The 15,551-nt window shown below is 35.0% G+C and overlaps 1 protein-coding gene across 2 annotated transcripts in view; it reads left to right on the top strand.

The window, feature by feature from the left end:
• The window catches only part of LOC306843606 (disheveled-associated activator of morphogenesis 1-like), a 63,891-nt gene that overhangs the window by 40,948 nt on the left and 7,392 nt on the right, over positions 1 to 15,551 (top strand). The window contains exons 8-20 of one of the 2 annotated variants that reach the window (XM_079375155.1): positions 122 to 225; positions 324 to 390; positions 1,013 to 1,130; positions 1,264 to 1,402; positions 1,602 to 1,660; positions 2,444 to 2,631; positions 2,729 to 3,037; positions 3,610 to 3,717; positions 4,839 to 4,868; positions 5,380 to 5,477; positions 12,552 to 12,636; positions 13,679 to 13,785; positions 14,995 to 15,083. In XM_079375155.1, the coding sequence (XP_079231281.1) occupies positions 122 to 225; positions 324 to 390; positions 1,013 to 1,130; positions 1,264 to 1,402; positions 1,602 to 1,660; positions 2,444 to 2,631; positions 2,729 to 3,037; positions 3,610 to 3,717; positions 4,839 to 4,868; positions 5,380 to 5,477; positions 12,552 to 12,636; positions 13,679 to 13,785; positions 14,995 to 15,083 (1,501 nt within the window). The remainder of the gene's footprint in view (positions 1 to 121; positions 226 to 323; positions 391 to 1,012; positions 1,131 to 1,263; positions 1,403 to 1,601; positions 1,661 to 2,443; positions 2,632 to 2,728; positions 3,038 to 3,609; positions 3,718 to 4,838; positions 4,869 to 5,379; positions 5,478 to 12,551; positions 12,637 to 13,678; positions 13,786 to 14,994; positions 15,084 to 15,551) is intronic. The other variant, XM_079375156.1, reaches the window with a different exon arrangement.

Raw genomic sequence — 15,551 nt, 5'->3', positions numbered from 1 at the left:
ATAAGTCTCCTAATTGCCCTTGAAGGAATATTAAATCCCATAGTTCACCTTTTAGAGATTGTTGTTTATAAAAACCCACAGTTCTGTCAAGTTCAATAAGTGTTCTTTTAATAACTCGTAGGCCAGCCTTGAGTTCCGGGTCCATTTGCGATACGAGTTCCTCATGTTGGGGATTCAGCCCATCATCGACAAACTCAGGTCACATGAAAACTCTACTTTAGACAGGTAAGGACCACAGTTGCTAACTTAAGCTTTATTAATGGAGTCTTATCAGGAAATTTGAGCATCTTGATTTAGCTGTTTCTCTTTTTTTGTCTTCTCAGGCATTTGGATTACTTTGAGATGCTGAGAAATGACGATGAGCTTACATTATCCAAGCGGTTTGAGTCTGTGAGTAGATTAAAAATAATTAAAAATTCTAAAAATGTATGTTTTATGTATAGCTATATTGTTATTATTATAGCTAATTATTATTATATTATAAAAATATGATAAAAAAAATTGTAATCATATATATGATTACAATATTATAATTTTTTTTATATATTATATTATTCTTATTTATATATATATATATATATATATATATATATATATATATATATATATATAATATACACAGTACACATACATATGTACACACTAAACCTTTTATTTTGGATGCAATTGGTCGTTTGACAGCACTAATATATTTATATATATTAGTTTGGTGTGTACATATGTATGTGTACTGTGTATATTTATTATGTATGTATAAATACACATACATACAATATATACAGTATTTTGCTAATTTATTTACATGTATATACAGTTATATATTTATATTCTTATATTTTATATAAATATATTTAATATATAAAGATAACATATTTTTCTTAACTAATACATGCACGTGTTTGTATTTATATATACATAATAAACTTACACAGTATACACACATATTATGTAAACAAAAACTTTTATTTTAGATCGTTTAACAGCACTAATATATATATATAATTTTTTTCAGATCCATATAGACACGAAGAGTGTGACACAAGTTTTTGAGCTTGTACGGAAGAAACTGGCCCACACAGATGCATATCCGCACTTTATGTCTATTTTTCACCATTGCCTGCTCATGCCTCGTGAGTGTTCACCTTATTGTTTAGACTTTGTTAGTTTTAACTGAAACAAAGCTATGCAGACTTTTTCCACCAAATGCTATAAATGAAGGATGATGTATAGTCAGCAGGTCATTGAATCTGCACTGTGTTTTAGATAAGAGAAGTGGCAGCACAGTGCAGTACTGGCTGCTCCTGGACCGGATTGTCCAACAGATGGTCCTGCAGAATGACAAAGGTCACGACCCTGATGTCACACCATTAGAAAACTTCAGTGTAAAGAATGTGGTTCGAATGTGAGTTTGCCTCTTTTTTTTTTTTTTTTTTCAGGCAACTTTATCATAATTGATTTTCTTTGGCATCCATATGTTGCTGTAGTGTATTTATAGTAGTTGTAGTTTTTCTTAATGCCCTCATGAAGTTTTGCCAAATAAACCAAGATCTGTTCGGAAATATTGAGTTTTTCCTTAAATCACATCACTTACCCTTTTTCAGGCTTGTCAATGAAAATGAGGTGAAACAGTGGAAGGAACAGGCGGAAAAAATGCGTAAAGGTCAGCAAATGTTGTACACATTGATGTTTCTTTTACAACAGACTGCATTTTTGTATTAAGATTAAATCCTCTGTAACTTTTTATGCATTCACAACAAGTAAAAATGAAAATTCTGACTTAACGATTAAAAATGTCTTTGGCAACCTATAAATTTCAACTTCAGAACTTGAATTTCATGTGAATTTTAATGACTTGGCTGTCATGACATCAATGCTAAATGACTTCATGAAACTTTTTATCTATACTTTTTAGCCTTTAATAAAATTATTAATATTTTTTATTTTTAGGAAACTATTTTAGCTGTACTTTTAAGCATTGAATATAATTTGTTTGCAGATTTATTTTTTTTGCAGACTATTTGTATGCACCTTTTTCTCTTTTTCATCAGTTCATGTAGGAATTATCACTCTGATTAGATAACAGTATAAAACGTCATCAAACTTATAAATTACAACTTGAAAATTGACTAATGAATGACTTGACCATCATTCAAAATGAACCAGCATGTAATAGTGAATTAATATAAAAATCTGACTGTCATCAACAACAACAAGCACATGGCATCTATTTGGCATTATAAGCATTGCCATATAAACTAATCATTTCTAAAACTGAGGACATAATCAGCTCAGAATAGATTCTCTGAGTTGTCATTTTATAATTATGTTAATTCTGACATGAGAATGTAGCTTATTTATTTCAGTTTGATTCAGTTGGCTGGAATGCAGTGTCTTTATTGTAGAGATGTATAACATTTTGACCTTTAACTTCTTTGTCCTGTAGACCACCATGAGCTGCAACAGAAGCTGGAAAAGAAGGAGCGAGAGTGTGATGCAAAAACTCAGGAGAAGGAGGAGATGATGCAAACGCTCAACAAGATGAAAGAGAAGTTAGAAAGAGAAATGGGGGAACATAAACTAGTCAAGCAGCAGGTGGCGGAAATGACTTCCAGACTACATGACCTCAGCACGGTATGCTAATGTGTCACAGATATTGATAATAATAATAATAATACAAAAACATGTAAACATAAAGACCAACCACTGTTCATCCCTTTTGTATTTCTAGAGACAAGTAGCCAGTGTTCCCGGAGGTCCTCCCATTCCTGGTCCTTCAGGTCCTCTCTTGCCTCCTCCACCTCCTCCACCTCCACCGGGTGGCATGATGCCTCCTCCACCACCTCCTCCACCAGGCAGTGCTCTGATGCCGCCACCTCCACCACCGCCCCCTGGTGGCCCCCCACCACCCCCTGGACGCCCTCCTTTCGGTACAGCTCCGCCTCCGCCAGGAGCTCCCATGGGACCGTCCCTGAAGAAGAAAAACATTCCTCAGCCATCCAATCCACTCAAGTCCTTCAACTGGGCCAAGTTGTCCGAGGTGAGAGTGGCATGGATTAAAGGAGCGGACTGTGTCATCCTGACACTCACAGAGACTAAAATCTGTTTCTTAAGCCTCCACTTTTAATCAAAAAACTCTTTTGAAAGTGTAGTGACACAAATTGGTGTCCAAACTGTCTTAAATGTTGCCAAATTGTCAGCATTTGTCATAGATTGTCATATGGGTAGAGGACTACATTTAAAATTTTTAATATCATGAAACTATTTTTATATACATTTTTAATAGTACGTTTATTTTTTATTTTTTATTGACATTTACATCTATACTTTTTAGTATGAAAAAAAAATTCAATTCTTTAAACTATTTCAATCTATAGTCTTTAGAATTTAATTTATTTATATTTTTAATTTTAAGAAACCATTTTTATCCATACATATTTTGCAGATTTATTTAGATGCCTTTTTTCCCAACTTCATCTTAGATTTATTTTTTAATTTTGCAGTGCAATTTCTACTTGAGCTTCAGAGTTTTACGGTTAACAAAATATAGCATGTGACTTACATGTGACTTTGGACTGGACAGTAATTGACACATCCCACTCTCTTCCACAGAACAAGCTTGAGGGAACAGTCTGGTCAGACATTGACGACAGCAAAGTTTTCAAAATCCTAGACTTGGTGGATGTTGAGAAGACTTTCTCTGCCTATCAGAGGCAACAGGTTACTAAACAATGCTTCTTTCACTGGTTTTCATCCAGAATGATCTCACAAAGCATTCACTGTCTCTCATGCATGGTATTCATATGTTTACCCACGGTAATCCTGCATCACAGAGCATGGGGTTTGAATTAGCAGACTGTAAAATGCATTGATATCACCAGCAGTTTTCTATGAAAAGCAGACATTGGCAAACCGTCCTCATTATGCCTGGTAAACCACACACTTAGTCTCATTATAAAGAAATTACATACATTTCTCATGGCTTTACAGTCAAATTAGAGAAGAAAAAGGAAAAAAAAACCTAGGTTGGATACATCTTGAAACTTGACTGTCTTTATAATCATATTTTAAAACAATGCATTAATTACTTTAAGCTGGTTTTAAAGTAACTTGAAAGCATGCTAAATGCATTAAAACAGAGATGCATAAAACCTCTCCAATTTCATCAGTTTCTCAAAATTTATTAGATTTATTTACAGCATTATGGAAGCCAGATTATTAAAGTATGGAATTTTCGGTCTCAGAGTAAAAATAAATAAAAATTTAGTTTATATAATATATCTAACACCTGGAACTTTCTAATATTTATTAATTGCAAATTAATTTGTCACAGTTGCAACATAACTCAGACTTTATTTCTTGTAGTTGCAGCTATTTTGCATGATTACTATATTTTTCGCAATTGCAATTTTATTTCCTGTCATTGTGATTATTTATTGTAATTTCTCAGAATTGTGGCTTTTTTACTGTGTAGATTTCCACATTATGAACAAAAAATTTGATTTGTTAGCGAAAATAAAAAAATTCTCCACTATTGCAGAGCATTTAGATTTGATACAAGGTGGAATTGGAGAGGTAGCTTGTGATATTTAGCAGTTTAGACATTAACCGGTCATCTGTGATCAACTAGCATGCATCTTTCAGTGCACACACACATTTACACTGCATTTACAGACCTCCCAGAAGGCTCTGCTTTCATGCACCCTCACACTCACCATTCACCACCCAAATAATGCCATCATGTGCACATGCCTGTTTGAGTTTGTTTTGGCTGAATTCACCAGACTACGCTGTCTCTCTAACATGTGCTGCATCTTCCTTGCTTCTTGCCTGCATTCTAGGACTTCATTATGGTCAATAACTGCAAACAGGTAAGTGTGGTTGAACAGATCTAATAGTGTTTGCATCATCTCTCCCCCACTCACTCTTTCTATTTCATTAATTTTGTATCCAGACAATATGTAAAAGTGAAATTTAATGTGACTTTACTGATAATGTTTATATAAACTGCCCATACACACTATTGGTCAAAAGTTTGAAATTAGAATGATTTCTGAAGGATCACGTAACACTGAAGACTCGAGTAATGGTTGCTGATAATTCTGCTTTGCATCACAGGACAAAATTACATTTTAAAATATATTCAGATAGAAAATTGTTATTTGAAATTTGAATAACATTTCACCGTTTTTACAGTATTTTGATGAGAAAAACAGCCTTGACTTTGGAAAACAATTAATAAATCTCAAATATTCCAAACTTTTGACTGGCAGTATATGTTTGAGATTCAGAATAATTTTATACAGAGTATTTTATTTTAAACCTGAGCTTTAAAGTTGCTCTTGAGTGAAATGTATCTCTTTTGTGACTCCAACCACACAGAAAGAGACTGAAGACGATGCTCTGAGCTCCAAAAAAGTCAAAGAGCTCTCTGTCATCGATGGACGCCGGGCTCAGAACTGCAACATCCTTCTCTCACGGTGAGTGATGTGTCTGGCCCGGGTATGAGTTCACGTCCGGCTAGTGTGTGTGTGTGTGTGTGTGGACCTCACTGTCCCTCCAGATGTAATGTCATATCCTGTGAGTAATACACTATATTGCCAAAAGTATTGGGTCACCCCCTTCTAATGAACATGTTTGACTACTTGAGTAATTTCTATGAGTACAAACCTTAGTGTTTAAGCATATAATGATATTCTAGGGAATTGTGTGCTTCTAATTTTATTGCAACAGTTTGGACAGGACCCTTTTCTATTCTAACATGACAGTGCCTCTGTGTATAAGACACGGTTCAAAAAGACATGATTGATTCAGTCAGTGTGGAAGAACTTGACTGGTCTGCAGAAAGCCAAGTCCTGATCCCAGCTGAACACCTCTGGTGTGACTTTAAATGCAGACCTTGAGCCAAAAACTCATCACCAAACACCAATGACTGTCATTTTAGACACGTCCAAAACTGTTGCAACAGAGATGGAAATACAATTTTTAAATACATGAATTATGTTTCCATCTTTGTTGCCTTTTTCTGTTCAAAAGAAGGGTCTGTCCCAACACTTTTGGCAATATAGTGTATCTTCTGGTTCCTATATCCTGCGTTGATACTGTATCTTCCATCTTAGTTATTGTACCATTTCCTATCAGTGAAAGACATACCGCCCCTTAGTTTCTTCACGCCTATACAGTATGAGGTGGGTTCCTTGAATTCTTTGTAAATCAATGCAGCATGGGGATTTAAAAATTAACCGGAACCATGCTTCATTAATTAATAGTCTTAAATCATAAAAAAAGAGAATTCACACTTGAAAAGTTGGTTGTCATTGCCAGGAATGATATTTGACTTTCTCACTCTCAAGGAATCTGCAAGGATTTATTAGCTTTCCATTTCCGTTGAAAATGGAAAAAAAGAAGCTTAGTCAAATCACTATTAAGATTTAGTATCCGTTCAATGTATCCAAGCTTCATTTGTTGAAAAGACCAAATATTGATTTATTGAATATTTTTATTGGATTAATTTGCCATGTCACATCCCTAAGAGAGTTATTAGCATTTCTTTTGAAATAGTTATGCAGATTTATATGATTTAATTCAGCATATCTTCATCATTAAAGAATGTATTGTAAGTTCCAAACTCAGGAAATACAAACCCGATTCCAAAAAAGTTGGGACACTGTACAAATTGTGAATAAAAACAGAATGCAATGATGTAGAAGTTTAAAATTTCAATATTTTATTCAGAATACAACACAGATGACATATCAAATGTTTAAACTGAGAAAATGTATCATTTTAAGGGAAAATTAAGTTTATTTTAAATTTCATGGCATCAACACATCTCAAAAAAGTTGGGACAAGGCCATGTTTACCACTGTGTGGCATCCCCTCTTCTTTTTATAACAGTCTGCAAACGTCTGGGGACTGAGGAGACAAGTTTCTCAAGTTTAGGAATAGGAATGTTGTCCCATTCTTGTCTAATACAGGCGTCTAGTTGCTCAACTGTCTTAGGTCTTCTTTGTCGCATCTTCCTCTTTATGATGCGCCAAATGTTTTCTATGGGTGAAAGATCTGGACTGCAGGCTGGCCATTTCAGTACCCGGATCCTCCTTCTACGCAGCCTTGATGTTGTAATTGATGCAGTATGTGGTCTGGCATTGTCATGTTGGAAAATGCAAGGTCTTCCCTGAAAGAGACAACGTCTGGATGGGAGCATATGTTGTTCTAGAACTTGGATATACCTTTCAGCATTGATGGTGCCTTTCCAGATGTGTAAGCTGCCCATGCCACACGCACTCATGCAACCCCATACCATCAGAGATGCAGGCTTCTGAACTGAGCGCTGATAACAACTTGGGTTGTCCTTGTCCTCTTTACTCCGGATGACATGGCGTCCCAATTTTCCAAAAAGAACTTAAAATTTTGATTCGTCTGACCACAGAACAGTTTTCCACTTTGCCACAGTCCATTTTAAATAAGCCTTGGCCCAGAGAAAACGCCTGCGCTTCTGGATCATGTTTAGATATGGCTTCTTTTTTGACCTATAGAGTTTTAGCCGGCAACGGCGAATGGCACGGTGGATTGTGTTCACCGACAATGTTTTCTGGAAGTATTCCTGAGCCCATGTTGTGATTTCCATTACAGTAGCATTCCTGTATGTGATGCAGTGCCGTCTAAGGGCCCGAAGATCAGGGGCATCCAGTATGGTTTTCCGGCCTTGACCCTTACGCACAGAGATTGTTCCAGATTCTCTGAATCTTTGGATGATATTATGCACTGTAGATGATGATAACTTCAAACTCTTTGCAATTATTCTTTGAGAAACTCCTTTCTGATATTGCTCCACTATTTTTCGCTGCAGCATTGGGGGAATTGGTGATCCTCTTGCCATCTTGACTTCTGAGAGACACTGCCACTCTGAGAGGCTCTTTTTATACCCAATCATGTTGCCAATTGACCTAATAAGTTGAAAATTGGTCCTCCAGCTGTTCCTTATATGTACATTTAACTTTTCCGGCCTCACTCAAAAAAATTATTCATTCTATGAACTCAATTTAATTGAGGGCAGGATTTCCATCCAATAAATATGTGTAGCCCCAACTCATAAAAAACTAATTAATGCGATGAAATGTAATTGAGTTGGGCCAACTCAATTTTATCAAATATAGTGTAAATGAAATTGATACATTGAAGTGATTTTTTTTTATTTTATTTTTTTTATTCTTGTTGAACTAAAACGTTTAACTGGAAAATAAATTATCAGGCAGACATCCTTCTACACTCAAAAAAAAAAAGAAAGATTTGTTGGATTTACTTAACTTTAGGCATTAGCATAAGCTGGTATTGTTTCATCCATGGCATGCCCATAGTTGTTTTTTTTATTATTAAAACAACTTTGCTTCATGTTAGGAGGTCCTCCACTCAAGCACATGCTCTACACTTTACTACAATGGTAACCCCTCAAAACAATAACATACCAGAAACTCTTTTAAATACAAACATAAAAGAGCATTAAACATTAACAAGTCTCCCAATTTTATCATCTGAATAAAAAAATGCCTAAAATAACATTTTATTTCAAGATTTACTCTGCTTATCCAGCCCTGTGCAAAGCATGATGGGGAGGGGAAATCCACTTCCTAGTTACACAAGTAAAATCATTTGTTATTTCAAAATGAAAATATTGAGTTGAGCCAAAACGTAACTGTTTCAAGTCAGTTTAACACAATGCAATTGTATAAATGGGAAACTTAACATATTGGTGTTAAATGAAAATTATTTTTTAAAATAAACTGAACAGTGTTGGATAATCATTTTTTTGAGTGCTCTTATTGCTACCTGTCCCAACTTTTTTGGAATGTGTAGCTCTCATGAAATCCAAAATGAGCCAATATTTGGCATGACATTTCAAAATGTCTCACTTTCAACATTTGATATGTTATCTATATTCTATTGTGAATAAAATATAAGTTTATGAGATTTGTAAATTATTGCATTCCTTTTTTATTCGTAATTTGTACAGTGTCCCAACTTTTTTGGAATCGGGTTTGTATTTAATTCACTTATAATAGGAAAATCAAGCCTCTAACCCAAAATATATGACATACTAAAGGAAAACACTACTGCAGGTCCTAGCTGTAGTACTCCTGGGTAGTTCAATATTATTCAGAGTTTACATATTTCCCAAGTATAGCTTCATATAGATGTGACTGAAGTGTCAGAGTGAGTTGAAACTAAACCGTCTTCCATGCAGAGCTTAATACTTTGATTATCCAGGGTTCCCACTGAGTTTCTTTTTCTTAGTGGCGATATTGTCATTATAAATAGCTTTCATTACAGGATCCAATTCTTATTTTAGGTTACATATCTGTTTGTCACCTCAGGACTACCCTTTCTGTACGAAATTAATCCCACAAAGCAAACTGTAACAGTTGGTCACGGCTGCCAATCCAGACGGTGTCGGATATATGACAGCTCACTGACTGACTGTGGTTTGGCTTGGGACCAAAACACAAAAGGTTCTTGTTAAGTAAGACTCCAAACTAAATGAAACAAACCAGACCAATTCCATTATTGCCAGATTCACTCCAAAATCCTCCTTGTAGATTTTTATTAATGACGAGAGCTCATCTAACGCACATTAACAGTCGACTTCAGCACCATCTGTAGATCATGGCCTGTGGATCTATTACACTCTCATCCTCCCTAAATGGTCTCTTAGGAGTCTCCACAAGCAGAGATTGGGGTGTAATCCATAGTACAGCCACCGAACGGACCACCCAAGCTGAGATTCACAGGGATTTAAATAGTTTCGCTTCTCAAGTGGAAGCCTGTAGAGTCATTAGTGTTGGTTTAGGAATGGTGAATGTGGTGCTGGACATCAAGGCGGTGGAGGGTGAGATGGTGGTCTGGTTGGTGGGAGATAACATGGCTGAGGAGTAACGTGCTCAGTGATCGCTAATTAGAGCTTAGTTCATATTAATCAACTGTGTTGACAGTTCTCAATCAGAAGAGGAAATTAAACCTGCTAAGCCAACTGTACAGAAATAGATCAGAAAAGACTATACACTAGAAAAAAAACAAATGTCTAAAATAATAATAATAATAATAGTAAGAGCATACATTTAAAAATTTTGGGGTGAATTTTTAAAATCCTTTTATTCAGTAAGTATTCCAGAAAAAAATGTATCACGGTTTCCACAAAAATATTAAGCAGCACAATAGTTTTCTACATTCAACATTGTTTCTTGAGCACCATATCAGCATATTAGAAACATTTCTGAAGGATCATGTGACACTGATGACTGAAGTAATGATGCTGAAAATTCAGCTTTGCCATAACAGGAATAAAACTTATTCAGTGGAAAACAGTTATTTTAAATTGTAATAGTTTTTCATAAATATACATTTATGATCAAATAAGCACAGTCTTGGTGAACATCATTCAGAGACTTCTTTCAAAAACATGAAAAAAAAAAACTTTTTTGATGCTTTTGAACGGTAGGCCAAGCTTTCAAACTTTTAGCCTATTTTTTTCTTACAGCACTCTTTCAGCACTTATTAAAATTAAAGTAATAATTTTTTTGTTGTGTTAATAACCATAAAAATATTGTCTGTTTGCCTTGATGAGGAATATGCCTAGGGAAGAGGATTAGGGCCAAGCAATAGTAAAAATAATTAAAACCATCTTGAGATTAAAGCCATTATGCGAGGTTAAATTTTAAGTAAAAAATGTCAAGATAAAATGTTTAGAATAAAATCATTCAATTTCGAGAAAAAAACGTAAAATTTCAAGAAACAAATCAAAATAACATGTTGAGAATAGACTTAAATTAAATAGACTTAATCAAATTAAATTGAGAAAAAAAAATCATGTTTCGAGAAAAACTCACTTTATACACTTTATACTTATAAATAGTGACAGATACTATTTACACCTCAGTATGTTGTATATTAACAGGATGCAATAATAACAAAGTGCTAATTATTTTATTTATTAAAATTATTAAATATATGCTGCCTTATTGGGACAACAAAGCCCTCCCTATAGCCTACCTACCCCTAAACCTACCCAATTAATACATCCTTGTTAAACACTCATTAAGCAATTGATTTTCACTTTTCCGATGTGATGTGTGTTTGTGTTTTTTCATGAAACATTGTCGGAATTTTTTGAGTTTATTCTCAACATTTTATTTACACTTTTCTTGAAAAACTGAGTTTAATCTTGTATAATACTGACTTTAATCTCGAGATGATTTAATTTTTTTATTATTGCTTGGCCCTAATCCTCTTCCGTATATCTGAACGTGAATTTTGTCAACATCAGCACTAGCATACAGATGGTCGCAAAGCCAAAACACATGGACTAAAGGTTAAAAACTTTGATTTTGAATTCATTGGGTCTCTAAAGGTTTGATTCAAGGCATTTCACAATCACGCTAAAGTGTCTGTGACCACATGAAATGGAAAGTCTTCTGCAACTCCACAAGATTTTCCTCGCACTGTGTCTCCTGCTTATTATTCGCTGATTAAACAATAAAGAGGGAGTCTTGTGGTTATGCTAATGACCTCCTAATAACGACGTTGGCTTGCCTCTGAATGAACTGAGGCTCCCATTATTTCTTCCTTTCCCTTCCTGAGTTCAACTTCACTCACTCCTGTAAGCATGTGAACTTTGTTAGAAAGAACTCAGTAACACAGAACGCTGGGAATGGGAAGGGCTGCTTGGCACAAACACTTCGACTCAAACATGGAAAGAGCTCTGGCTGTGTTTCACGTCACTGCTGTGGTTTGCAGTCTCTCTGGATCCTGGCTGGGGAACGAAGGCTGCTCTCCAACGCTGATCTCAGACCCGTCAAACACCTGTTCTTCTTGGCCTAAAGTCTATCTCTGGATCAGATGCGTCTCTGTATCATTAATATGCAGTCTTGGAGGGTGGGCTGCACTGATGGATTCTACTCTGGGCGGGTTTGACCATCTCTGTCGGAGGGCTACTAAGAAGATCTGCTAACACCTTCAATTATAGGAGGAAGATATTTATCTTCCCTGGATTGTCAGCTTGTTTTACAGTATACTTGTCATCTGTAGCTCAAACAAATTGGTGGAAAGGCCAGGAACTCACATATGACAAACTGACCACAAATGTCATGCTGCTGTCGAGACGCAACCAGTGATGATCACAGATTATTTAAAGCAGGCAAATGCTGGGTTAATTTATATGAGTCATGCAATAATATCACTTCTTCACTCCAGTAATGGTATTTAGTGTTAGCCAGGAAATTCTTGGTAACTGGAACAAACACTTGGGTTCAACATTGGGCCTCAAGATTAATAGCTCTTCTAAATAACATACACTAATTTATTTATACTATATGTCAAAGGAAAATTTATGCAAGTGGAGGAATTTCCCAGCAATTTCCTTTTCTCAGTGTGATTAATTACAGTTCACTGAGTTTTCTGCTGATGTGGATCTATCCCTCACATTTCATTTGTGAATTCATTTCAAATTACTTTATTTGTCCCAGTCTGCTTGATCTGTATATCCTGTGCTTGTGTTTCAGATTGAAACTTTCCAATGAGGAAATAAAGAGAGCTATTCTGACTATGGACGAACAGGAAGATCTGCCCAAGGACATGCTGGAGCAGGTGAGTGTGAACTGATGGGAATGTGAGGGACAGAAGGAAAAGCATTCTGGATTTAATACAGCTATCATGGTTAACAAACATGTATGGAAACCTAAAAAAATGTTGTAAAAAATACAACAGGTAATGACGAGAGCAAGTTTAATATAAGAAAAAGTCACATTGTGAGAGATAAACTCATAGTTATGGACAACCAGTCATATTTGTACAACAAATACCAACTGTGAGAAAGTCGCAATTGCAATTATGGGGAAAAATGTAGCAGTTGTGAGCTATAGAGTCTCAATTGTGAGATATAAAATCCCAATTGTGACATGAAATTGCAAATATGGAAAAAGTTGCATTTTTTAGATACATTCACACTCGTGGAAAATAAACACAATTATGGAAAAAGTCATAATTTGTGAGATATAAAGTCACAATTGTGAGATAGAAAGTCACAGTTATGGAAACATTTGCAATTGTGAGATCCAAGTTGCATTTGTCAGAAATTATGTCACAATTATGGAAAAAAAGTTGCAATTGTGAGCTATATATAACGTTGCAATCATGAGACATAAAATCATAATTGTGAGCCATGAAGTTGCAGTTAGGGAAAACGGTCACATTTTGAGATATAAAGTCGTAATTGAGATAGATCAAGTGGCAATCGTTAGCTATCAAATCACAATTATGGAAAAATTCACAATTGCAAGCTACTGTATAACGTCGCAGTCATAAGGGACAAAATTTGCAAAAATATGCAATTATGGGAAATAAACAATCATGGAAATTCATACTTACGAAGCAGTTTAAGGTGCAATTACTAGAAATAAACAATTATGAGATATGAAGTTGCAATTATGGAAAACAGTCACATTATGAGACATAAAGTTGCAATTGTGAGATAAATGTAATTAAGAAACTAAGTTACATTTACTACCAAGTAACTATTTTATTCTAAAGCGGAAATAGTCTTCCAAAATAATATCACTCAAAACTGGTTAAGGATGATTCTCTATTATTAGTGCTGTTGTAATTGATGGAGTTTTCTTCACTGCTCCAGATGCTGAAGTTTGTCCCAGAGAAGTGTGACATGGACCTACTAGAGGAGCACAAACATGAGTTGGACCGCATGGCAAAGGCAGACCGTTTCCTCTATGAAATGAGCAGGTAGGACATTTAATCATCATGGTGACAGTTAAAGGGGGCTGTTCATATAGGACACGTTTTACTTGTTGGTGTATGTAAACATACACAAGTCTTTGACCATTGTAATGCATCTAGAGTAAAAAGAAGTTAAAAATGTATAACGAGTGTGAATGGACCCTAATTTGATTTACTTTTTCCTTTTTCACAATTCTACTTTTATCTCGAGGAGCTTTATTTAATTAGATAAATGTGATGGCTTAACTAAGTTAGTCTTTGTTCATTTGAAAATAAAAGCTCCCCACTCTCTTAAAAGGAAGACGTTTTTATAAAGGAGCTCAAAAACATTAACCTGATACCTAAATGTTGCTTCGCACTACCCATAAGCCCCACTGCTGATTGGCTTGAATCTTTATTTCATCTTGGCACCACGAAGAGCGTCGTGCTGTTCACCTACACAGTCCCACACAGTGGATTTCATGATGTTGGCTTAGTATGTTGTATGTAAGGAATATCTCACCCGTGAAGGCCACCCACCACTGTACTGTGACTTATTCAGATCTGTTTCATTTTTCCACACACTCACACACGTGGTGTTAGGAGTAAATACGATTTCCTGTAGGAAGGAAGGAAAAGGGTTATGAATCCTGGGTGACACATTGATCTGATCAAACTGAGGATCCCTTTCAGCATCAATATTTTCTGTAAATAAATAAGTACTATCTTATTGTAGATATGAGGCTTTCTAGCAGAGGAGCTTAGCCAAACAAAGCACAGGTGCCTTGGCTTGCTTGCTTTTTCTTCCTCTGTTTATGAGACCCTAGTGAGTTTTTTTTTCATTCTGCTGTCGCTAATGTGTTTGGAGTATAGAGGATGGAAGACAAATCTTTCCAAGAATCGACTGGCTTGTCCGATTTTAGTCTCTAAGGTTGTGCTTGGGCCCTCTGGAAGTGCGGTAACCAAGGTGATGGTCCCCGACACGAGAGTGCTGCGTCAGGTTCAGATCACTGGCTCAGACTGTTTGTTCTTTATTCAGTGGAACCATTAATGCTGTGTATACAGATCATGTGTGTTTTATTGTGTCATATGCAAGACAGTAAATCTCTACAGCTCATTTACAATCTATTATGGGTGATGTAGTGTGCAATCCTTTTAATGGACCTTGCTTTTATATGTTTAATGTACTCGGTCTTCTTCCCCTGGCCTGATCCTCTTTCTTTGTCCTTCCCACAGAATAAACCATTACCAGCAGAGGTTACAGTCTTTGTACTTCAAAAAGAAGTTTGCAGAGAGGATTGCAGAAATTAAACCTAAAGTTGAAGGTTTGTGCATGTGCACTTTAAATACATTTGGATTGCAAAAATCAGTTGATCATTTTTTTATTTACTTATTTATTTGTTGAACTGACAGTCCCATTTTTAGTATATAAGAATTACTGTATTCAAGTGCAGAATATTCTGATTAATATTTAAATTAATTAAAATGTAATGTATAATTAATAAAATAAAAATAAATTAACATTATATACATTTTATAATAAAATTCTATATTAAAATTATATATTATATAAAACAAAAATTATTATATACTTGTATATAATAATATATTATATGCACATATATATATATATATATATATATATATATATATATATATATATATATATATATATATATATATATATATATTATATACTTATATTGTATACTTTGTAACATTGATGATAATACTAAGAACCATTATTAATAACTGAGCACCAATTCATCATATTAGAATGAAGGATCATGTGA

This window comes from Barbus barbus (genome assembly GCF_936440315.1).
Source record: "Barbus barbus genome assembly, chromosome: 24".
Lineage (NCBI taxonomy): Eukaryota > Metazoa > Chordata > Actinopteri > Cypriniformes > Cyprinidae > Barbus > Barbus barbus.
The sequence above is the reverse complement of the archived record's forward strand: the minus strand, read 5'-3'. Positions and strand labels throughout refer to the sequence as shown.